Below are 24,165 nucleotides of genomic sequence, written 5' to 3'. Positions count from 1 at the left end.
GGTAAGTAAGTTGGTAGGCTGGTAGGCTGGCGGGCTGGAGAATGTCCTGGCAAATCCGGGGCTCCTCCTTGGGGTCAACCGAATGCAGGATTTCATGTCAGACGACCCCATGTCCATGCACGCTCATGGCACACGATTTCTGAATTTTGTTTTTTTTTTTTTCTGGGGAATGCGGGAAATAATTGATTTATTTTATTTTCTTCTTCCAATTCATTTCCCGTGTTTGGGTAGAATATTTTGTATCGTGTACATCACACGTACCTTTTTTTAAATTGTATTTTATTCCTAACATTTTATTTTAGCTTTATTTTTATTTTTAAAATGCCTGCTTGGGTACCTAGGTTGTGTTTGTTGGAGAAGTAATTGGAGAAACATGGGGGGTTCATGGAGGTTATGGAGGCTATGGAGGAGAAGGATGAGGAGTACCAAACTTAACTTTACTAGAGCACAGATTAGGTACTTAGGTACTTACCTAACCTTATACGCTATAACATACACATTTCGAAAACATGCATCCTATTAATTTTTTCTAATGCTCCTTTCCCCTCCCTCACGTGTATTTTCCCTACTTTTTCCAAGATAGGCGTAAAGAATCGACAGACGATCCGGATGATCAAAAGACGAAATGGCCAAATAAAGTGAAGATTACAATGACGAAGATGAACGTGAGCCTCAGCAACTTGGATTATTACGATGATGTCATAAGAGGGGGGGCCGCAATTATATGGGGGGAGTCTTGGGGAGTTGTATGAGGAAAAAAGATGGAGGGAAATATGGAGGAGTAGATGGGGGTTTCGTTTCAATACCTCTTGCTTCCTCGCCTGATACCCTACATCTACTACATGTCTACGTCTGCTACATCTGCTACATCTGCTACATGGTCTACTACATACCTTTGCTACCCTCGAACACGCATTGCTCGTTGCTGTTACCTCCGACGACTTTCTTGCTAGCTGTCATGGTCGGTCTGGTCTGTCATGGTCCTTATTACTATTGTTTCAATTACTGCCTTACCCACCGGTAGTTTCGGCCTGCCTGGTCTAGCCTGTCGACTACCGCGCGAGACCCATCGAAACCCATAAAAAATGGCCAGGAAATGGTTGGGTTGCACCGGTTGCACACGACACTCCACGACACCACACGAAAAAAACACCGCAAAATTCCGTGAAACTTGCCCTGAATACGTAGGAGAGTAGCACGCAACGCCACGGTGGGTGTCATTCCCATTGCCCAAGGACTCGCTACTGTAACTCGGTAACCAATTCAAATGCAAGAGACGTACTGTATTCAAGTAAAGTAGAATGGGACGACACGTTTGCTACCCAACATAGCAAACTGCCGACTTATTACGTGGGGTCAGCATCTGTTCATATTGATCCTAAAGCTGGAGTACTGGAGTAATCCCCCCCCCCCTTTTGACCTGTGACCCCGGCGTGGGTTTCTCGCTTAGATAAGTTTTGTGCCTCTCTCGCCTCACGGAGTGGGATGGGGCGGGTTAGGTGAACGCCAAGGTGAACTTGGTGGAACTTTTTAAAGGAGTGGGATGACAGATGTAGTCCACATGGCTTGTAGAGGCTTTTTTCATGGTCTAACGAAGGTTGGAAGAGAGAGAAAAAAAATCAACACCAACAAAACACAATAAGACGGACGACGAAGTACGAAAAGAGAATAGATTGCGGCGAAAATAAAATACTCGGGATTGCAGCGCTAAGCACGTTTAGAACCTAGTGTTTGTCAACCATTGCCAAATACGTCATCGAGGAGGGACCTAGTTCGCCTAGGTTTATGCCTAGGATTATGAAGATCCAGGGGCTATTTATCCTCCCCCTGTCCTTGTTCATCATAAGCTTCCTAACTTTCCTGAACTTTTCTAACCTCATCTTGGCTTAGCACGTCTAGGCAAAAGCCACATCCGGGCACTTTCGTTTACGTATGTGGCCACTAGTCCACTAGTCTGCCGGCGCGGCGGCTTTTCCTCTTTTCTTTCTTCCCATTTTCCTTTCCTTCCAATGTCGCCGCATCTACGCATGTGGTCTTGGCATAGAAGCACATGGGGAGGTTGAGTTGTCGAGAAGACAACAATAAAGATGGGGCGACGAGGTTGATAGGGTTGACGGGGCAATCGGACATGATCTTAAACGTTCGAGGCCCATCGTCATCATCACCAGCACCAGCACCATCAAAACCATCACTTTGTAAATTTTGCATCCAACACCCTTTGATACACAGACAATATTAGGACTTGACTCAAGGTATCGAGTCAAGTCAAGCTTTCAACCGAGTTCTTGGCAAAAGAGAACCCTGGTAAGTAGTAAATGATCCTTCTTATCGTTATTTCTGTTTTGAGAGGGAGAAGACGCAGAGAGGCAGGGAAGGAAGAATAATAGAAGGAAGTTAATTTTTTCTAGTGCTTCTTTTCTTGATCCAATAACATCCGCAGCAGATATCGCGCAAGTCCGAAAATATGACTAAAATAAAAAGGTCGTCTTAAACATCGGTGCCCTCCACCCCTGGCATCGTGAACGACTATCTTTACCGCGTAGGCACGTCGGTCATTTATAATTAGACCCGATGGACTGCAGGTCCCATAACTTTCGGTCGGGATACTATGTTGGTCCCGTTAATCACTGCGCTAATTTGTGACGATCGAGCAATGAAAATACCTAGTTGAGCTTAGCAGACCTCCCACCATGTGCCTCGTCGCAATGCATCCTTTGCTAGGAAATCCGACTTTTTCCATTGGAACCATGCTCGAAACACCATCTCAGAATCTTCCATCTAACTCAATAGTTGGAGATAGTTCGGTCTCCCGGACACCAACGGAGCTAGAAACCGATTTTCCCTACCGGACCTCCTATATGTTTCTTTGACATGTAGTAGAGTAGAGTAGCAGAGCTTATAGTGACACGCAAGGGACACCTGACAGTCACGAGACCTTGGGGGGCAGCAAATCGAACCACACCTTGCTGCATCCCCCGTAGTATCTACCCAAACTCCAGGTCTGTGGGGTCTGGAGGAACAAGAATACGGGGTGATTAAAGTTATTGTTACCGGGTATCTAAATGATGGGGAACCGAGGATGTCCAACCGCCGAAAATCTCACCGGGGAAAAATTAATTGGGATCAAGTCAAAGTTGCCAAGTTGGTATGAGCGTCAATAAGGTGCAAAGAATCTGAAAAGCAGGCAAGATACTTACCATTACTGAGAGAAAAAACAGCGGAATTAAAACTCCTGTGCGAAGTACTAAACTCATCAAAAAATGCAAATACTAGTGGACACTGCGTAGAAACGAAACGACTGCGCGTCGTTAGAAGTGCGTCTCTTAATTTTAGAGCACAAGCTGATGGCGATCGACATAAGCCTTGTTAGGTGAAATGATTAAATCCTTAAGTCTTACTAACATTACCTAAGTATATTACTATTTTTATGAACTGAGCCGATCGCACAAGATGAGCTGTGTGACTAGAATGTTCTTCCAATGGCATGTAAAGCGCCCCTTAGGATGAACAACTACCTACCTAGGTAGGTATCTGTATCGAGAAACTCCTTCCGCTTGTAGTTCGCGAGCGACAGAACAGCTTCTCAGCGAAGCACCACCCAGGCAAAGTTCATAGGTTATCGCAATTTGACGATAGGCTCTAATTTTCATATGTATCTATGTAGGCCTTGGCGATTGCTGTTAACACGAACAACGAATGGCTTTTCATCTTTCCGTTCCAAAGCCGACGATCAAGTCGCACACAGGAATCAACGTAAAGAACAATTGAGGTGTTCTAAAGTATTCGATATTAAGAGCATCAAAGTTCTCTTATCTGAACCAATGGCACATCTAACCAAGAAGCCACCAAGAAAAGATGAAGACGCCACATCGTGAATAACCCAACATCCGAGCCGCAACATGCTTCCGACCCGACAACCCAATGAAGAGAGATTTTATAATTTTATATGCGACTACCCGCGAAGAGTTATAAGTCAATTCACCGGGGAAATGAAGAGAACAGAAAAAATCGCAAGGGTAGGTAGGTGGACTGAATCTACCTCACCTACCGGTTGGACGAATTTCAAACATTCGTGTACGACCAATCCCCCCGGTAAAATACACATACCTCATGGGGACGTCAATTCTTGCAGCCTTCTTTTCGTCTGAGGCGCCTCCACTGGTCCGTTCTGTTCGGGTGGATACATATCTCCGGTCCTGACGTCGCTGTTGTTTATCTATCATTGGCTCTTGTGATATCCCTAGAGCCTTTTCTGGCCAGTATTGCTTTTTCTTCGAATCGCGGGGAATCATGAAAAAGCGATGGGGCATCCTAGTTGGCTAGGAATATCATAATAGCAGCAAGGCCCTCCGAGTTTGTTTGGTCTTTCAGCCCTCGAGGTAAAACAAGATTTGAGTCTTCGCCGAGGAGATAGCCTGTTCCCTAAAACCGCATCTCTTCCTAGAATCACGGTAGTCGATGAGGGGTTTTTGTCCCTTATCCTATTCTTACTCGAAGTAAATCCATGCAAGACATGCATGCTAGCTCGCGCACCCAACCGGCAGACCAAGAGAGTCTTTTCTTTTTTGGACTAGTGCAGAGCTCGCAGCCTGCAGGGCATGCTTGTGCCGCCTGCAAGAGACGAATTGTCAGCAAGGAGGAGGATACACAACTGCAACCGTCATAGGATCGGGTAAGAGTTTCGCTGACAGCGCTTTTGTACCCCTGTCTATCCCCAACAATCGGTGCTCAATTCCAGAGGAAGACTCGCCACAAGATTAAGATATCACATTTTATAACTTCCATATGATTCATGCCGGTTTCAGACAGGCTGGTTAGAAATTCTAGCCGTCTGTATCTTCGTCTGTCCACACGTTACATGAACTTTCGCCCCTCACAAGAAAATAAAAGCGCCCGGGGATTGGATATCGGCATCGGTAGGATTCTAATCACGAGATTAGTACATGTTGAAGAGGGGAGTGACGTTTGAGGGATAGAAATGCAATGGACCACCATGAGCTCTGCAAGATTTCTCTGGGCATGCCATCCGTTATGTATATATGATCACTTGTTCGAATCAGTGTCGCACAAAACTGAGTAAGCTGACCCGGTGGACCATAGTATTTGGCAATATGGTGAGATCGCACATGAAGAAAAAAGAGCCGCGCATACAGGTTCGCAGAGAGGTTTCGAGAATTCGTCGGTTTTGTTGTCATCCGCACAGGATTTGGGGGCCGGGTACGACGTTTCGAAATCTTTATAGAAAAGGGGGCTAGAGAGGAGTTATTACCGCGATAATGCTTGCTACATTAATATCCTCGGTAGTACAGCCGATTGGGGTAATCTTGGGTACGAAACCCCGTCGATTGTAGCTTGTCACTTCTTGGTACCTAATGCTACAGAATTGGGTACAATTCTTTACATTGTTTGTCCAGAACATTATAAATATGAACTTCATCTAATTCCCAAGTATTGTCCTCAGCTGTCCAGTGCCACGTATTGCATGCTGGGTCTAGATGTAATAAAATCTACGATCGAGAGCGCAATAAGTGTAACTCTGGTCAACGTAACAATAAACGCCGTACCTTGGTGAAATGTCAATTCGTGGAAATTTATACCAAGGTGGGATGAATTAATGAGACGCTCACTTTGCAATATAAAAGCTCACAGCTCTAGAAGGTCGCTGACCGCCTTATAGGGGGTATTATAAAACATTGTGTAAGAATTGATTGTAACACCTTCTAGTTGTCCTTCACGTCCAAGTCAACAATCGTTGAAATGTAGTAACCTTATGTGGTACACCTCCGAATGCGATAGAAGAAACCCTCTGCATATCAGCAAGGGGCAGAAGCGGGAGATCGCTAGCGTTCTAGATTTTCTGCATCCTTCCCGGATGACATGCAGTTCAATCCTTCGAGACGAGATCAACAGTCCGAATTCGGATCATTTCGGGGGCGTTCCGTCAATGCCGGAAACTAATCGACTGATTTCCTGCAAGTACATCGGACTAACCCGGCAGCCTTGCATTTGAACATGGATCGTTTGCGAAAATCATCAAGGGCCTTAAGAAGAAGTACTATAGCGTGGCGGTGCTTCGATGATGTCGCAGACGGCCGAGACCTACGAGGTAGGCAAGGCATCCATCTTCTCTGTCGTATACCCTCCAGAATTGGAAGAAATTTTACTGACCGAGTAGTAATGCTATAATATTGTTGGAGCAAACATCGCGACGTCGGGATTCTTGCCATAATGGGTTCTTAATAACGACCTATGAGAAACCCGCAAATACGAAGAAGCGGGGGAAAGGGAGCCTTTATAGCTTCAATGCGCATAAGATATCCCAGATAGGTATCACGGTGGAGGGAAGCGGTCCTTGGCGTCGCGGGTTTGTGTGAGGTCGGAATCATTCACGTCGTCCGAATTACCTAAAATGTTTTGACTGCATAAACTAGGTAGGAGGTATCAAATTCGATATGATATTGCGACCTCGTCATAAATGACATTCTCTGGATGATATCGATGTCCCATGTGATCCATTAGAACGCACGAGCAGCACTGGCTTTCCAGCTGTCGTTGTAGATAGTTTTAAATCCATGATCATTGTTATCCTTCGAATCTAGGGGACCCAATAACTCTGGGTCGACAGGGCTTTCATTTGCCTCATCCATGACAGCTGATTCGGGTTGAGGATTTGGTAAAATCTTGTCAAGGTACCAGCGTTGATTTGGGCCGGTACAGCCCGGAAGATCATTCTCGGAAACCTCTACTAAATCTCCGCTAGGACCGGGGACAAAATGTCGAGCAGGTAAGAATTCAACGTCGTAAACTGGTTGAATTCGATGGTAGACGTCATGATTATGGACGTCGCGGTGAATCTGTTCCTCTAGGATTTCGTGAACCTGTGGGTGGACGGTTTCGTGTGTAACAACTGGGATAATTCCTTAGCATCTACATCCGTGCATTGTTGTGTATACCTTCTATACTAACCAGATGCATAAGATACGTTCTCGTCGATATCCTCTGTATGAGTACAATCTGAGATTTCCTCTTTCGCTGTCCGGAAACTTCTTTCGTCGGCGTTATCCTCACTTATTTCTTCGGTTGGTGTATTGATTCTGTCATTCTTGGGCACATCTGGTTCATACGATTTCTTCGCACTCGAAATTGAAGGACCACTTAAATGCTGCCCCGGTATTTCAATTGGTAGGTCTCTCGATTTCTTACCTGTTGCAATTGCGTTACTTGCGTGCGAGTCTCGAAAACAGCTGTTCTCATGTTCCCCTGCTGTTCTGTGCGGTGATCGTTTAAGTTTCGCCTTCCCCCCTATATGATGGTTAGAATTCGACGTCGCTGGAGCATTGTGCGTATTGGTATCAGGCTTGGATTTATTTTCGTTGCGCCTTGCTTGTTTATCACCCTTGGTAGGTCTGTTATTTCTGGAATTCTGGGGGGGTTCATAGCTTCTCCTAACTTGTGACGTCCGAGCCCTATTAGCTACTTTATCTGAAGGGACAACATCATCCTCATTGTAGCTTCGCCTTCGTAGGAGGTTTTTGAGCCGTTTCATGATGCAGGTGGTAGAGCCGGTCTAGAGATGATCTTGAGTACCTAGGTAGGCTCAATAACTACCTAGACGAGCAGAGAAGTGTTGGTTTCGTATTTCTTCGCTAGACCAAATATGACGACTATGAAGATAATATGGAGTGCTGCTCGAAATTGAGTCGAAGGCTGTGGAGCTTACTTAGACACCTGACCGTCATAGTAGGTGGATAAAGTATATGTTCAACGTCACCACTACTCGAAAACGTAGAAATCCTGACTGATCTGTAAACTTTCGTACGAGCTAGGCTATCTGAGGAATTGGGATTGAGAAACCTACCAAGGATTGCCATAGGATGGCATTCAACGAGCGACGGTGGAACTCCGAAGCAACTTCACATCAACATCACAATATACTTCGATTACGACATGATCGAGTCAATTGTTACTTTTCTCAACATCTTATTCGTGACTACTTGGTTTAACTCGCTTAGCGTGGGCGTAGTGACCAGCTCGGCATTCATTAGACTTGGTAAACCATACCACGAGACAGAGTTCAAGAGGAGCAAAGGCGGCATTTATGTTAGTATACTATTAGTATGTAATATGTTATCTCTATGAAGGAGAAAACTCCATGCACATCTATGTATTTCATCATACTTTGGGATGGACGCGTACCTTCGCGTGGTCCACTTACCCCGTTCTGATCCAGTTGCATCTACTTGATTGGATATCTCATCATATATTGGCCTAATTTGGTAACTTATATATGGCTTATTATCCACTATAATCTCTTTGAAGTAGAGCTCGCTATGCATTACATCAACCATTTCGCTCCAGCCTAGCTATATAAACCCGGATCTTCGGTGTTCTCTGATGACCAGAACCCAAACTTCCCACTTCTCTTCCCTATTGATTCGACTGCATTAAATATACTTGTTCGAGTTCTCTATATTCTAATCGCAACCTATTTTACACAATGAACAAGACCAAGGATGCTATTCGAGACTTCATTGGCAAAACCGGCCATAATGATACGACTGTACACGAATCTGTCGAGCCAGCCGTCAAACGTGAGACGGTTAAACCTACCGAACACCAAGATATCAACACAGCCATAAATAAAGAGGTTCATCAGGATCATTATCATCGTACTGTGCAACCCATTCAGGATAGGCAAACTTTGCCTGAGAAGCATGAGCATCGTGTTGGTGGTGTCCAGCATCGCGACTATGATCATCGTGATCATGAAACTACCAAAAAGACTTTAGCAGCCGAGAACCAGAAGTATAAAGACGAAAGGGTCATTAAAGACACCACCCACACCCAGAGCCATGCTCCTACAGTCCAAGGGGAGCATGTTCATCAGTAAGTTTTGGCGTGAAACCCCCGGGCTCTGTTAGAAATTAATGTTATACTGTAGTCACGTGCATGAGACTGTCCAGCCTGTGCTTCACAAAGAAACGATTCAGCCAAATGTTGTTCATACTACAGTTCCGATCCACGAGACTCATCACAATGCCGCTCAACACCACTCAACTACCTCCCTACCTCCTGTCAGCATGCAGGAGTATGAACAACAAGGTGGTGCGTTAGGAGGGCGGAAGGAACGCTTCGATGCTTTCGAGGGCGAACCTAAGACAATTCGAGGAACGCTCTCTACAATGCATGATAAGCAGGATTCGGGGCTGAAAAATCCACCCGAAGGTGTATTCCATGGTGACTACGACCCGCTGGATGGAGGTAGACATCATGTGTCTGGGGGACCACAAGTTGGCAAGTCGGCTACCACGGTGGGCACACACCCGGCCGTATCTGCTCAGTCGTCAGCCCAGAAAGAGTACAGAGATGCTGGAAAAGGTACTACTTCTGCTCATACTGAACGTGACACTTCTCTTGTGGAATCTGGAAAAAAGGATCACCCTAGTCTTTTGAACAAGTTGAATCCGATGACCGATTCCAATGGGGACGGGAAAGCCGGATTTATGAAATGAACACTTGATATTTCTACTTCATTCATCCTTATAAATGGTTTGGACTCTGATACATGTAGTTATATTGTTGTATGAATAATATAACAATGGGTTTTTCAATTTGGAATTACCCTGATTTTGACATATTATATTAGAGTATCCCTATTTATCGAACTGTGCTAATAGCAGAGCGTAAAAGACTTTTACTTGTAGAGTGAACTGTAATATAATGGCTAGACCTGTTGGCAGTTCATTTTACTTGTTTAATCACTTTTCAGGTACCTAGGTACCTAGGTACCTAGCTAATTAGATATTAGCTTATGGAATAATTTCATAGATGATTTCATACGATGTGTACCTATTTGAACTTACTACTTAGTTTATAATAATGTAAACATATTCTAGTCGTTATTAAGACTCTTATAAGTAACCGTAATAGTTATTAGTTTTTTGATCTCTTGTATATCTTTAAGAGTATATAATCAAGAGGTACCCCTAATAATGGCTCCTACCGCCTTATGTAGGTACTTACTTTAGAAAGTACCTATTCAACATGGTAGAACGAACTCTCCGTAATCACTTTATAAATATGTAGGTAGGTAGTTAGCATAGCTCTATTTATATGTGGGATTTACTTATGTAACAGAGCTACCTAGGTACTCTTGTACTTATCCTTCACTTGACTATAGATCCATCAATATATCTTAGGTACCTACCTACCTAGGTACTTATCATTACTTGAACATATCTCTTTGCATAAATTTTAAATTTGATGGGAATGAAAACTTTAAGGCATGCGACTGCTTCATTTTCAAAGATGGCAGCTTCGCGTCGTTATCGTCTTCGTCTTCGTCTTTAGCTTATCTATCTTTGAGCGAAGTTTCGCTCGCCTACTTAGAACGTCGTCTCATCTACTCGTATTCTAACATCGACCGATTCCTCCATTAGTCGTCATGTCCTCTTCTCACGATGGTGCTTCGGAGCGTCCTCCTCCTTCCGATCTTCCCGATTGGGCATCCAATATCGACGACCAGGCCAAATGTTATAATTGTACCATGATGAAACCAATTTGGCAGTATATGAGCAAACGCGACGGCCAAACCCGCGTAAAGACATATCTAGATTGTAGAGACAATTCTAAAGATGTAAGTCGTCTTTTAGTTGACCGTCTTTTTAATCTGCCGATGCCAATATATTCAATCAGAGAAAGAGAATACAACAACGCGAATCGGCTGCTTCGACGTCTGCTCTTCCGCGAAGACGCGACGCGACGCCACCTAGACCACCTGGTCCTCCTCATTATATTCCTATACTTCCTCGTCTAGGTTGGCAACATATCCAAGTACCAGGTTTCGTCCCCATCACCTCGTCCACCCATCGCTTCTCAACCCAACATACCAAACGTCCCCATCCAAAGAATGGGACGACAACCGGCTGTCGATCTACTTCGACAGGTAACGGAACGAGATCGCCAACAACTTTCAGTTCCGCGCGACGCCTCTCGCGCGCTTCAAGACGTAGAGTCTCTTCTCTTCCATTCCACGGCGTTTCCCACCCTACCATTTCTCGTCGTGGGTCGAGCGCGTCTATCCGTAGCGTCGCCACGCGAGGTTCTCTTAACGATCGTCGACAGTCGGCGATTCTCGACGCGGCGCAACCTTCACGGCAAGTACCGTTACTTCTTTGAGAGTATTTATTACTGACGTTTAATATATAGAGTCCCCAGCGATGGCAGTCCGGACGACGATTGAAGTAAGATAGCTAAGTTAGGTAATTAGTACCTTACCTAGGAACCTATATATATCATCATGCCATAGCTTACTAAAGCCGTCGGCTCGAAATGTAGATGATTTGATCAAGCCAGTTGAAGTTAAGTTAGATAATTACTTAACCTATTTGGATCGCCGGGCGAGAACGCGTACAGGGAAACAGATGCGAAACTATTAGAGTATCGCTGTGTTTTCAACGCCAAGATGATCAAGTACTACACCGGTGCCAACCGGATCTGGGGGTCATCATCCTACGCTCTCGTCTACGACGACAGACGTAGAGGGATTTTCGCGTACATCATACAATCATTTAACAATAACTTGAATGTCTCCTAGAGAAACACCCTGGTAGTTATGGAGACGTTCTCGTCGATCACGACCCCAGTTGGCAACTCCCAGACGACGGCGACGTCATGAAGGACCCGCGTCTCAATGATTACATCCTCGTCGGAGATAACGACGTTGTAGACGAGGAGATTGCCGACGAAGAACTGCATGTATGTGGGCTGATCAAGATTACCTAGGTACAAGGAAAGCGTCGTTCACGATCCAGTCGAAAAGCAGACCGTACTTGCCATGGACCGAAGCCAGGTTCGTGGAACGCAAGATTATCCGTCGCATTCTTTTCAAACCCCTTAGCCATTTAATCCTTAGTCACCTGGGTCTTGATATGAAAAGGTATTCGTAATTTGTTGTGCGACATTATATCTTACTTACCTAGGTGTATATAGGAATAACAGCCAACGTGATTAATCAAGCATTTTCTTTCGTGTTTTGGGTATGGAACTTAGATGATTTTGTTGCCTTGATAATTTTCGAGAGATGACGCCCCATGCCATGTGTACGCCTGGGGGATAGTAGAATGTCGAGTAACGTCGTGTTCATATAGAATTTCATGTAATCGTGATTGTCTCTAGAGTTGATTCTTCCGACAATCCACCTTCGTGGAGATAACAAAGACTAATGCGCCTATAGTTATTGGCTTCAGACTGTGGTAGTAGTAAAAGCCCATGTGCGCAAATCACGTCCCGATAACGTTCAGGATTGCGTTGATTGAATACCAGGTCCGCTTTTGTTATAATCAAGCACTTGAGTGTCAAGCCTTTCTCCAAGCATGACGTTGGGAAGTCTAGGAATGATTGTCCTACCTTTCAGTTGCCTTTCTTCGAGGAGAATCATATAACATAACTTTATTTAAGGCCACTGTATTCTCAATCCATGGTTCCCATTCGACATCTAAAACTCTACCTTCAGCGACGAGATAACCTGACTTTACCGGCCCGAAGCTGAAATCGCTACCATCAACCGGGGTTACGGCACAGTCTAATATTTTAAAATTCCAGGGGCGGTCAGTTGTCCATTTTCTTGACTGTTTCGGGTAGAGAGTGCCATTATCATATTTAACGCTAGCCCAACTCCAGGATGGAGCGGCATATTCGTCGTGAGATTCCGTAGACGTGGAAACAGCCGAAAGACGGTTAGTCGGTTCGGAACGGAATATGTAATACCATTGGAGGTCAACCAGTAACGCTTCTTTCCATAATCCCGCGAGATAAGTCATATTATGTTCTTCAGCTGCCATCGACGCGACTGCTGAAATCGCTGCGAGTTTGTCTCCCGGAAACGAGAGAGATCGTTGTGCATACTGAGATCGTATCTCTATCCATCTTGTTGACATCTCTTTCCTCTTATATGCTTCATCGACAACATACTTATGGGAAAGCCGGGTGTTTGAGTCTACAGCAGAAATAATGGCTGATGCCTCTCCAAAGTATGTTTGTGTATATCCATCCGGGCTGAACTGTATTGGGGGATCTCGGTATTCCTCGCCCGAAAGGCTGCTTGGGTCTGCAATCAGCTTATTACATGTCCATTGAACCCCCCTAGAAGTGAATCGCAGGCGACACGAAGAAAGGACCCATTCTTGTAAAGTCCATCCGCGAGAATCAATAGGATCTTTGAAATCTGGCCTTTCCTCTCGAAAGCCTAGGCTCAAGTTCACATGCGGAAACTGAGGTACTCCCCTACCAATAGTTATCTGGAATGGCTGTACCTTAAAAACGGGAGGAATTGGCGGTTTTAAGAAGCCACCGGAAGCTGCTGGAGAGCTGGCGGCTGAAATAGTCACGGCACCATGCTGGTAAATCTTCGCCATCAACGGTAGTTCCTTAAGCTTGTCTTCAGGGGAGTCTTGTATAATACACAAGGCATCAACCCATAGATAAGGAAAGCCAAGCCGCTTACTAACTTCCATGGCGTCCCCAACCGACTTAGGAATTTTTTGAACATCAAGGCCGTCAAGTTTAGCCCGTAGGGTTCCTTGGGTTAAGACGTAGTCCTGCTTTGTACCCCATACGTAACTAAGAGTTACGTAATTCTCCGTATATGTAGAGTTAGTTTCGACGAGGCGTGGATATACCGAGTCCCCGACGTCTATTAGACGCGTAGGTCGAAACGTACTATACGGAGCACATTGATGCTTTTGCTGACAAGTATCGAGTCATCTCCGTGCTACATCCGGCCATAATATCTCAGTTGCGGAGAGAGATTTCCACTCCGCGGCGAAGACCCCGTTACTGTTAGATATTACTTCCAACCAGAGTGTTGCACCGTAAGGAGTGATGAATATCCATGGTTTGGGACAATTTTCACTTGGTCTAGCCTCAATATCAATAGTGATGAGGTCGAATCCAGACAAATAGTCCCCCTTGATAACTATCATCTTAAGGAATATTTTTGCATCACAGCCAAGTGAGCTGAAGGTCAATTCGGGCTCTATTTCCGTTGATTTGTATGGTTGTAGCCCACCAGACGTGGACTCTGGTGACAGCCCCGCAAAGTATGCATAAGCTAAGCCTTTATGAAAATCATTGTCGCCGTCATTATCTTGCGATATGTCTTGTCTGATGGAAGTTGTCGTTATTGGCTTTTGGCTCTGATACCACGGTATATAGCGGCGGAACGTTTCCTCGTCATGATAAGGTAGTTCATTTCTCGTGGCAGTCAATACCGAGTTCCCAAGAATCGCACACATATTACAACCTTTGAGCATGCCATCGTGTATATCCCTAGCTAGGAGCTCATGAGATGACTGGATCTCAGTTAGGCCTTGACCGCTCGATCTGAGTCTCGTATATAGATCTTCGGTGAATAACCCTTCACATAATTGGCAGTGCTGTGTATGATTACCGTTATTCCGAGGCGAAAAAAACTGTTGAGGTGTATCAACTTTCCCTCGAAGCCGAAGCATTGTTAAATTTGTATCTTAATTACCACCTAAGTAGGGATGTAGTTGAAAACCCTTCGATCACTTGCTGTAGATGTACTTGGGTACGTGAGCACCACGAGGCTTATCGTCGATGTGATTTTCGCTTGAATAAGCAAAGCGCATATCATAAAAACCTAAATAGGTTTAGGTTAGGTTAGGTTAGATACGCCATCGCGCCCGCAAAAACTCGATTAAACTAAATTAGGTAAGGTGTGTGTCATATTCCCAACCCCCTATTTTTCGATCTCCGACCCGATATCTCCGACATAGGACCCGGAAATTCACGCCCTGGAATTTAGCCAGCGAACATTTGTTTCTACGTAACATAGGTGCCTAGGTACATAAGGGGTTCGGACTTATCTACCAAGGTTCGTCCTACTCCGCTGCATCTTTCCGAATAGACATATTTAATGAAATGAGAGGCGTTCGATAGTTGGATGAAGATCTCATTGCACAACGGCTTATACTGCAGGTAGAAGTAACATTGAACGAGTTAAATTGCGATCCTCTCATGTCGTTACGCCAAGACGATGTCGCTATCCGGTTCAACATCTTTGCGGGGCTTTCTAAAGTCCCCCTCGAGGTCTCTGGGGTTCTCAATAGGGGCACGAAACTCCGAAGAATCAGAGCTTGCACCCCATTCGTCGTGCAACCTATGAATTAAGCTATCGATATGCCAGCCAGCCTTTTTAACACGGTTAAACCATGTCGTTATTTCTTTTTGTTGTGAAGGATGCGTCATTTGTCGCGCCATAAGCCGGAGTGCGGCCATGGTACTGGGGTCCCAACATTTAGTGTGTTCGGGTTCGCTATTCATCGCGATGCCACATACTTGTCGTGCGTGCCATATGGGCGATGTTTGGATTTCATCTAGCACAGTGCTTCCGCTCGATTCAAAGAGGGGTGTCAATCGCCATCTATTTTTAAGAAGCAAGAACATAGCCGTGTGGTAGAGAATATTCGATGATATGCCAGCGCCACTCGCAAAGGCGATGGTGGGAAAGGTTGCATCGCAACCCTCGGTTTCTATCAAGGGCTGCAGCTGCGGTGGTCGATTTGTCCACCACATTCGTAGCTGATCAAAGAGTTTGCCGATCCTCGTAATACAAGACGGACCTGTCGGCGCTTCCGATACAGATTGAGACGACGCCAAATCTTTTTCTGCTTCCGAAATTGGCAAACAGAACTTCATCGCATCGGCAAGCAAGCTAAGACAACAGAGACAAGCGTGTAAGATCTCATGTGGCTTATTCTCGCTCGCGACAAATGTCTTCGATATGTTTAAAATCTGTGGCATAAACTCGGAGAGCATAATAGGTGCAGTTTGATTCATGAGGGAATGCGCGATTTCTAGCCTCGGCAAAGTTGAAGTTAGTTAATGTAAGATGCCAATTGATCAGACCGTAGGAATATTCGCTAACGGTCAAGGAAGCATTGCATACCCAGTCTCGCGATCAGGGTAAAGAGGCCAAGCCATATGCGCCGTTGAGTCATATCAACAAACTCGAACTTATGAAACCTAGGGGAGGCATAAAAGCCGGGCTTCCACAAGTCTGGGACATCTTGTACGAACAAAACTGTCCTCACAAGTGCGAATACTGCTATTATTCGAAGACTTGTGGAGGATGACTCTGTTGTAGGTGGATTCGACATGGCCCGAATGTGGAGAAGTCCGACGCCACGGCGCCTAATTATTTCAATCGGGTGGTCGGAAAAGGCCGCCGAGAGCTGCAGTAGGCTCTCTAACACGCATGGTGATTTCATGGCCAACTGAGTGAGAAGACATTGAAATGTCTGGCTTTGGTCATAGACGTCGAGCTGTGTGATAGAGCAAAGTGGAAGTCAGGACGACTGTCTCCAAACTACCCAGGTACCTAACTACCTATGGAGGATTCATAGAACACGAGACTTACCCAAGGGGCAACATAACGGAGGTAATGCTTCAAGAGTTCAACCTCGTCGTCCGATAATGAACTGCGCCCAAAGAGGAGCCAACCGTTTTCCTCTTCCCAAACACTGAGATTTTGCGGTGGATCTAATGATCGGTCCTGTATATCTTCGTTTCGAGATAGTTGGCTACCAACCTCGGAATTCTCGCGCTGCGAATATCGAGTCGATGCGATTAATAGTTCTGCAAATGGTTTCGGACGACCTAGTTTTTCCGCGGCATGATATGTAGTATTCGGCGTAAGATTGGAACTTGCGTCCTCCCAACGGGCCTCAGAGTTGTTGACAACAAACTAGAATTCGGGGTGTCTGTTAGCGGTTTGGTGGCAAGAGAAAGTTGCCTGCGCGCTACGGGGGCGGCACTACCTCTAAAGCTGGGTATCCACGAGTTGCCGAAGATGAGTTTTGCGGCAGGACGACGTCGCTTGATACTGTCCGAGAATTTTTATCAAGAAATGATATGCGCGTCTCATATCTGCATATTATGTCGGCGGCGTTGCAGCGCCCACACTGGGGTTTTTCTTCGTCACCTATAGTGCGCTTAGCATACTAGCACTCGGGGGTCAGGGGTTAAACCCATAATATGGATTTATCATCAACTCACATTTGCGACGCTGCACTCGACATCGCTCGCAACCAGTCCGGGTACGCCTACGCCGCTGCTTTGAATTGCGAGGCCGATCTTGGTCGCTAGCGACTCGGGTGGACATTTCTAGCATTATATTCTCTTTTAAAGATTTGGAAACCAATTGCTGGGTTGTGTTCTGAAAGAGGCATCTGGATCCGCATTGAACGGCGCTGGAATTACATCATCATCATCATCATCCGTAACATTTACGGTATGAAAAGGGGGTGGAACTGTTTTTCCGTGGATCATTTCACCGTATTAAACCCTCTAGTAATTACAAACGGAACAAGCTCAATAAGCCAAGTGTGGATCTAACTGCCTTTTCTGTTAAGCTTGCGGGTAAAGTTACCGTTTTGAGCGACCAGCTTTGAAATCGTAACACCCCTTATTCCACTTTCCTCTAGAAAGGTCGGTTTACCTCGGTATTCATAATATAACACTTGGGATTCCAACATATATAAAAGTTACAGGCCACTGTGCGACTACTATGGGAATCATGGCTTTCAATCACCCTTTTCACTAAGTATCCGCAATGGCCAACATTCCGAAAACCATGAAGGCGTGGGTCGCCACTCGAGCCGGAGTATATAAAGATGTTCTTGAGTTAAAGGCCAATTGGCCGACTCCACCGCTACCGAAGGCTGGAGAGATAATGATTAGAGTCTCTTACGTAGCGCTGAATCCTGGAGATATCAAGTTGATGGCGCTAAGGATCCCATGCAAACAAGACACTATTCCCGGCATGGACTTCGTTGGAGAAGTTGTCCAAGTCGGACCGTCGGCTTCGAAATCTAACCTGGATATGGATATCGGAATGGTCGTGGCGGGTACCGTGCCCGTGGCGAACATATTGTGTGGCACAGGTGTCCTAGCTGAATACGCCGTGTTCCCTGCTCACATGGCTGTAATGAAGCCCGTAACTTTGGATGAATCTGTCGCACCTGGAATTCTAGGAGTAGCTGGCCAGACTACGGCCGTGCTACTACGCGCGGCGGATTTGAAGAAAGGTGAACGGGTATTGGTGAATGGTGCTAGCGGTGGGGTGGGTTCCATCTTGCTCCAGGCACTCCGTGGGATGAGTGTACATGTTACAGGCGTCTGCTCGGCGAAGAACGAAGCTTTCGTTCGGAGGTTAGGTGCTGAAGAGGTAAGTCGTCTTCACGTTGCGTACTATAGCTCTCGATGACATGGTCCTAATATTCATCACAGGTTGTGGACTACACAGCTCGTGAATCTCTCTACGACCATCTCACTTCGCTATACGCGGTATCTTCGAAAGGTCCCTTTGACGTTGTTGTCGACTGCGTCGGGGATGAAACACTTTATCACCGCTCCCACGGGTATCTGAAACCCGATGGTAAATTCCTTTCCATCGAAGCAGGGCCTTTTGGATTTCTTCAACAATTCAAGAATAATTACTGGCCTGTCATACTCGGGGGGACACCGGCTACTTTCATAAACATCCTTAGTAAGCCAAGCGGTTATTCTGCTAAAGAGGTTGTGAACTTGTTCGAAAAGGGGTGGATTCGGGAGGTTCCCGTAGACTCCACATTCGAAATGAACAATGTTATACAGGTAAATTATTATAACGCTAAGGCGGATCTATGAAGCTAACAGTTTATATCTAGGCCTTTGATAGGCTGGCCACGAAAAGGGCTGTAGGCAAAATATTCGTGAAGGTGAATTAAAGAATAGTGCACCGGAGGCATAGTAGTCCACGGCTATCTTTCAGCACATCGCCTTTGATATACTATGAGAACTAGCTATTATAACCCTACATTAATATAGAGACGAGATAACTATGGGCTGGATATTTCGATGTATCATATTAATGTGTTTAGGCCGGCTATAAAACTTGCACGGCTGCCTGGCAAGTCGTTCATCTAGCTACGAGGAAGGTTATAAGGTTAGGATTAGGATTAGGGTTAGGGTTAAGATTAGTATTAGATGATTAAAAAAAGAAAAAAATTAAAATTATAGATTAGAAACTGAAAAATTTAAAGATCATTATATTAACACTTTTATTTAAAAAAATAAAAAAGTATTTTACCATGTTTATAACTTTTTAAAATAAAAATATATTAAAAATAATAAATAAGGATTTTGGATTTATATTTTAATATGGAAAATGGTAATAGGAAGATAGTTTCTCTGATATTTAAAAATGTTAAAGAATTATTAAAGGTTGAAAGTTGTTATAACCTAACAGGAGGAAGGCCAGGAAATAAGGACCTGATAGGGCCAAGGTAACCAATCAGAGGAGGTCTCTGTGGAGGCAACAGAGACTGTATGTTAAGGCTTATATAATGACCTTTGGAAGTCTCTAGGAGTATCACAGAGACAAACAAAAAAAAGGTCTCTGGGAATATTACAGAGATAAACAGAGAAGAGGTTTCTAAAAGTCTTTATTTAAGGAATAGAGACTATTTAAATGAAAGATATATAAAAAAGAAATCTCTTATATATTTAATCATTTTTTTATAATTCTTTAATTATTAATTTAAAACTATTTTTTTAAATATAATAAAAAAATTTCAAGCCTTTTTAACGAATAGAATCAACTTAACCACTTGATTTATTATTAATATTATTACCTTTAAATTAAAAAACCCTGGATTAACTAATCTAACAATAATTATATCTTTTTAAAATATAAATTTGTCATATTTTAATAATTTTTTAATTAATATTAATATTAGGTTAAGAAATGGTATGAATCATTTATAAAATATTCCTTTACCATCATTAATTAAATCTTCTTTTATTTTACTAATTTTTAAAAATAAAATAAAAATTTTTTATATCTTTTAAAAATTACTTTTCAAAGAATATTATAATTAAATATAGAATAAATTAATAAATCCTAACTTAAAAAATAAAAAAAAATCAGATAAAAAAGAATTTTAAAATGAAGATTTAGGTAATTTATAATAGCCTAGTCCATTACTACCTAGAATATCCATATCTATTTATATTATTTAAAATTTGTTATTAATAGAGAAGATATTTTAATTTATTAATAAGATGATACTTCCTAAGATATATTTATAGGTCCCAGAGTTAGAGATACAGGAAGAAATTAATGTTAGAATAGGAGAAGATAACCAGGAAGAAAAAAAGATTCTTAATTAACAAATTAAAATAATAGTCATCTTTAAGGAGATTAAAAAATTTAAAAAAGAATTGGCTTTAAAGGAAGCCAGATTAGGGAAGGCTTTTAAAAGGTCTCTATTAGGAATCTCTTAGTAATCAATCCCTTTTCAACTTTTAGTATCCCCTAAACCTCTAAATAATAATAATAATAAAGAAGGGAAAGATAAGAAAAAAAAGGGAGGTAGAGGATCTTAACCAAGAAAGGAAAGAATAATAATCCCTTTTCTACTTATTAAAAAATATAAATTAATAGATTTGTTAACCTATGATAGGATTTTAAATATTAAAGATTAATTTATATATATAAAATTTTATTTATTTTTTTATAAAGAAAACCTATTATAAAAAGAATAATAAATTTTTATTATTATTTAATTCTTAAATAAAATAATCTTTATATAATTTCAATCCATTTTGGAAAACCATTTCAATACTACTAGAAAAGAATCAAAAGAGTTTTAATATATTTTTAAACTATATAAACATTTTGAAAGTAAAATGTAAATGATGTTTAGTAAATCATTTAAAAAAAAGGAGATATGGAAGGCCATCTATTACCTCAGATAAAAGAAACAAGTTACCTTCTATATGATAAAATTTAAATAATTTGTAATTATAGGGTAATTATTTAAAGATATATAATTTAACTACCTTTATAAAAGAATAGCTACCTAAATAAAAAATAAATTATCCAAAGAAAAATAACCTATTATTATTAACAAATATATGATCAGGATAATTCTTCATAATAATAAATCATATAAAAGATATAATAAAAAAAAAAGGCTTTAAAATAACAAAGAATTAGGGAAAAAAAGAACCAACTAAAACTCAGAACCTTAATATAATTAATAATAATAAAAAATTTAAGAAGGATTTAAATAAGATTAAATACTATAATTATTAAGAAATAGGATATTATAAGAGTTAATATAAAAAACCTAAAAGATAACCATAAGTCCTAAAGGGAAGATTAGTTAATATAATAATAATAATATTAGGATCCTTAATTTTAGGAATATTTAACATTATTAAAAAAGAAGAAGAAAAAGAAGAAAACCCATCACCAAACTATGATGAAATTATTTAGCAAATAAAGATGGAAAATTTTATAGACCAGATAAATTAATTATAGGATCTTGATATAATAGACATGAGAAATTCCAAAGAAAAAGAAACAAATGTCTTTTTAAAAGAATCTAATTCTTTTTTAAATAAGTAGAAACCATTATAGGATATGGATTAGAACATGGAAGGAAAAGTAAAAAAAGAAATAATGTTTTTAGTATAAATTAATAATTAAAATATCTTTACCATATTATTATTAGATAAAAATATTATTCTAATATATTTTAATAGAATATAATTATATTACTAAATAATATAGGATTAATGGGATTTTAATAATGAAGAAAGATGGAATTAAACCCTTAAACTAGAATTGATATACCATATATGACTAATTAAATAAATGGATTATTATTATTATAATCTTAGTAACCTAATAAATCTAAAATATATGTTTAAAAGTAATAAAATATAAACCTAAAAATATAGAAGATGGAATTATAAGAGAACCTATAAAATTATCACTAAAAGAATATTTAAAAGATAAGGAATATTAGAACTATTTATTCTAAATATATTTAAAAATCTAGATTATAAAAGGGTAATTAAAAATGGATAAAACTAGGAATTTATGTGATAATGTTATAAGAATATATATAAGGTCTCTTATATATTATTTCACAAAGAAAAATAAAGCATAATTACCCTGATTAAACCTATTTATAAATATTTAAAATAAATGACTTAATATTTAAATATTATTCTAAATAAATATTATAAATAAATATTATTATAATATAAAAAGATAATTAATTAATCTTAAAAAGAAATATAACATTTAAAAAACAAAATTACAACTCTTTAAAGAAGAATCAAATAATTGGTAGATCTATCATAAAGAATGATCAATATAATCAATAAATAATAAAATATAATAGAAAAATTATTGGGAATCTTATAGACAACATTAAATAAAGTTAAATTAATATGTTTAATAAGAATAACTAAAGAACCCCACTTAATTATAAAGATAATATAAAAAGGATATAAATTTAATACCCTAATTAATTCAGGATGTATAATTAATCTAATCCATCCAAGATTAATTAATATATATGGAATATTATATTAAAAGAAAAAGACACCTTACTAAATCAGCAATATTAACAAAAGCCTCATTATCTATAATGAAAGAAAAATCAAAAGAGAAACTACAGTTTTTTTTATCTTAATCCAAAAATATTAAAAATTAATATCTTTTAATCTTATTAATATAAATTATAAATTAATTTTAAGGAAAACATGGCTTAAAACTAATAACCCAAGAATCAACTAGATATATAATTAATTTTATTAAGATAAATTAGAAACAAATTCAACCCCTAAACATTAGAAAAAAACTAATTTAAATGAATTAAAATAATAATTATAATAAATATAAATAAATAACCTCATAAAGGAACATTCTATACCTCTATATCTTATAATATAATATACAAATATTAAAAAATTAAATAACCAAAAATAAATTAAAATTAAAAAAAAATATATAAAAATATTTCCAAAATTATTTCAGGATAATCCAAATATAGATATAGATATATTAGAATATAATTAATATAACCACAGAATTATATTAAAGAAAAAAAAACATCCAAAACTATATCAAGTTTATAAATTAAATTAGAATAAATCCAAAACCTTATATATTATATTCTAAAATAAGAAGATAAAAGGATTTATATAAAAGTCAAAATCATTAATAGAATATCCAATCTTCTTAGTATTCAAGAAGAATAAAAATAGGATATCTAAATTAAACAAAGAAAGAAAAGTAATATGGAGGGACATCTATAATTATTGATAATTAAATAAGATCATGGTCAAAGATGGATATCTTTTATTATATATTAAAAACCTAAAAGAAGAAATAGATAATAATAAATGGTTTATATCATTGGATCTAAAATTTATTTTTAATCTTATATAAATTATTAAAAGAAATAAATGGAAAATAATTATTAAAATATTATATGGTTATTTTAAATATTTAATGATACCATTTAGATTTATAAATATACCAGCCATTTTTTAATAAATAATTTAAGATATTCTATAATAATTTCTTAGAAAAAATATCTTTATATATTTAAATAATATTCTAATCTATTTAAAAACCAGAAAATAATATAAAAAGGATATACATAAGATATTTAAGGCCTTAGGAAAAACTAAGCTTCTTATAAACCTAGATAAGAATAATTTCTTTATCTAAAAATTTGATTATTTTAGATATATAATCTCTTTAAAAAGAATCAAGATCTAGAAATCCAAAATATTTATAATTAGGGAATGGTTAATCTTAGAAACCATTATGGGAATATAAGTCTTCCATGGTTTTTATAATTATAATAGAGTTTTAATTAAGGATTTTAGAAAAATTATGGAATTAATAATGGTTATAATATATGTTAAAAATCTAAAAGATTTTAAATAAATATAAGAAATAAAAAAGGCATTTTAAGAAATAAAAGAAATTATAATAAAAGATCTAATAATAAGGTTATCCAATCTAAATAAAAAAAAATGATTATATATTGATATTTTAAATAAAATAATAGGAACAATATTGGAATAACTGGAAAATAATAGAAAATGATATTTAATTACCTATTTTTCCAAAACTTTTAAAAGATTAAAATTAAGATATAAAATATATAATTAAGAACTTATAACCATTTACCAAACATTAAAGAAATAGAGATCATAGATATTAAAAATTATTAAATTAATAAAAATCTATTTGGATCATTATAATTTTAAATCCCTTATAATTATTAA

The 24,165-nt window shown here is 39.6% G+C and overlaps 7 protein-coding genes across 7 annotated transcripts; 4 read left to right on the top strand and 3 right to left on the bottom strand.

Moving 5' to 3' along the window:
* The first annotated feature begins 26 nt into the window (after positions 1-26).
* On the top strand, positions 27-511 carry F4822DRAFT_414865 (uncharacterized protein). Its single transcript, XM_051459182.1, has one exon. It carries the CDS (start codon positions 95-97, stop codon positions 269-271), a length of 177 nt encoding a protein of 58 aa, XP_051310132.1. The 5' UTR covers positions 27-94; the 3' UTR covers positions 272-511.
* Positions 512-6,260: 5,749 nt separating this feature from the next.
* F4822DRAFT_445829 (uncharacterized protein) lies at positions 6,261-7,546 on the bottom strand (the record flags this gene model as incomplete). Its single annotated transcript, XM_051463434.1, has 2 exons — positions 6,261-6,907; positions 6,967-7,546. 2 exons carry the CDS (start codon positions 7,544-7,546, stop codon positions 6,516-6,518), a joined length of 972 nt encoding a protein of 323 aa, XP_051310131.1. The 3' UTR covers positions 6,261-6,515.
* Positions 7,547-8,497: 951 nt separating this feature from the next.
* Positions 8,498-9,512, top strand: F4822DRAFT_432902 (uncharacterized protein; the record flags this gene model as incomplete). Its single annotated transcript, XM_051461731.1, has 2 exons — positions 8,498-8,886; positions 8,942-9,512. The coding sequence occupies 2 exons, from the start codon at positions 8,498-8,500 to the stop codon at positions 9,510-9,512; spliced, it is 960 nt and encodes a 319-aa protein (XP_051310130.1).
* A 932-nt stretch (positions 9,513-10,444) lies between these two features.
* F4822DRAFT_432901 (uncharacterized protein) lies at positions 10,445-11,899 on the top strand (the record flags this gene model as incomplete). The annotated part of the gene is made up of 6 exons (XM_051461730.1): positions 10,445-10,636; positions 10,696-11,160; positions 11,209-11,243; positions 11,416-11,537; positions 11,597-11,757; positions 11,825-11,899. The coding sequence occupies 6 exons, from the start codon at positions 10,445-10,447 to the stop codon at positions 11,897-11,899; spliced, it is 1,050 nt and encodes a 349-aa protein (XP_051310129.1).
* A 505-nt stretch (positions 11,900-12,404) lies between these two features.
* Positions 12,405-14,510, bottom strand: F4822DRAFT_432900 (HET-domain-containing protein; the record flags this gene model as incomplete). The annotated part of the gene is made up of 2 exons (XM_051461729.1): positions 12,405-13,637; positions 13,776-14,510. The coding sequence occupies 2 exons, from the start codon at positions 14,508-14,510 to the stop codon at positions 12,405-12,407; spliced, it is 1,968 nt and encodes a 655-aa protein (XP_051310128.1).
* A 165-nt stretch (positions 14,511-14,675) lies between these two features.
* Positions 14,676-17,185, bottom strand: F4822DRAFT_445819 (uncharacterized protein; the record flags this gene model as incomplete). Its single annotated transcript, XM_051463433.1, has 5 exons — positions 14,676-15,878; positions 15,950-16,346; positions 16,442-16,768; positions 16,842-17,005; positions 17,080-17,185. 5 exons carry the CDS (start codon positions 17,183-17,185, stop codon positions 15,046-15,048), a joined length of 1,827 nt encoding a protein of 608 aa, XP_051310127.1. The 3' UTR covers positions 14,676-15,045.
* A 230-nt stretch (positions 17,186-17,415) lies between these two features.
* On the top strand, positions 17,416-19,122 carry F4822DRAFT_360962 (zinc alcohol dehydrogenase). The gene is made up of 2 exons (XM_051456118.1): positions 17,416-18,250; positions 18,313-19,122. Exons 1-2 carry the CDS (start codon positions 17,636-17,638, stop codon positions 18,709-18,711), a joined length of 1,014 nt encoding a protein of 337 aa, XP_051310126.1. The 5' UTR covers positions 17,416-17,635; the 3' UTR covers positions 18,712-19,122.
* The last annotated feature ends 5,043 nt before the right edge of the window (positions 19,123-24,165 follow it).

The sequence above is a fragment of the Hypoxylon trugodes genome (assembly GCF_022578975.1).
Source record: "Hypoxylon trugodes strain CBS 135444 unplaced genomic scaffold F4822scaffold_9, whole genome shotgun sequence".
NCBI lineage: Eukaryota > Fungi > Ascomycota > Sordariomycetes > Xylariales > Hypoxylaceae > Hypoxylon > Hypoxylon trugodes.
Note: the sequence above shows the minus strand (reverse complement) of the source record. Positions and strands in the feature narration are given on the sequence as shown.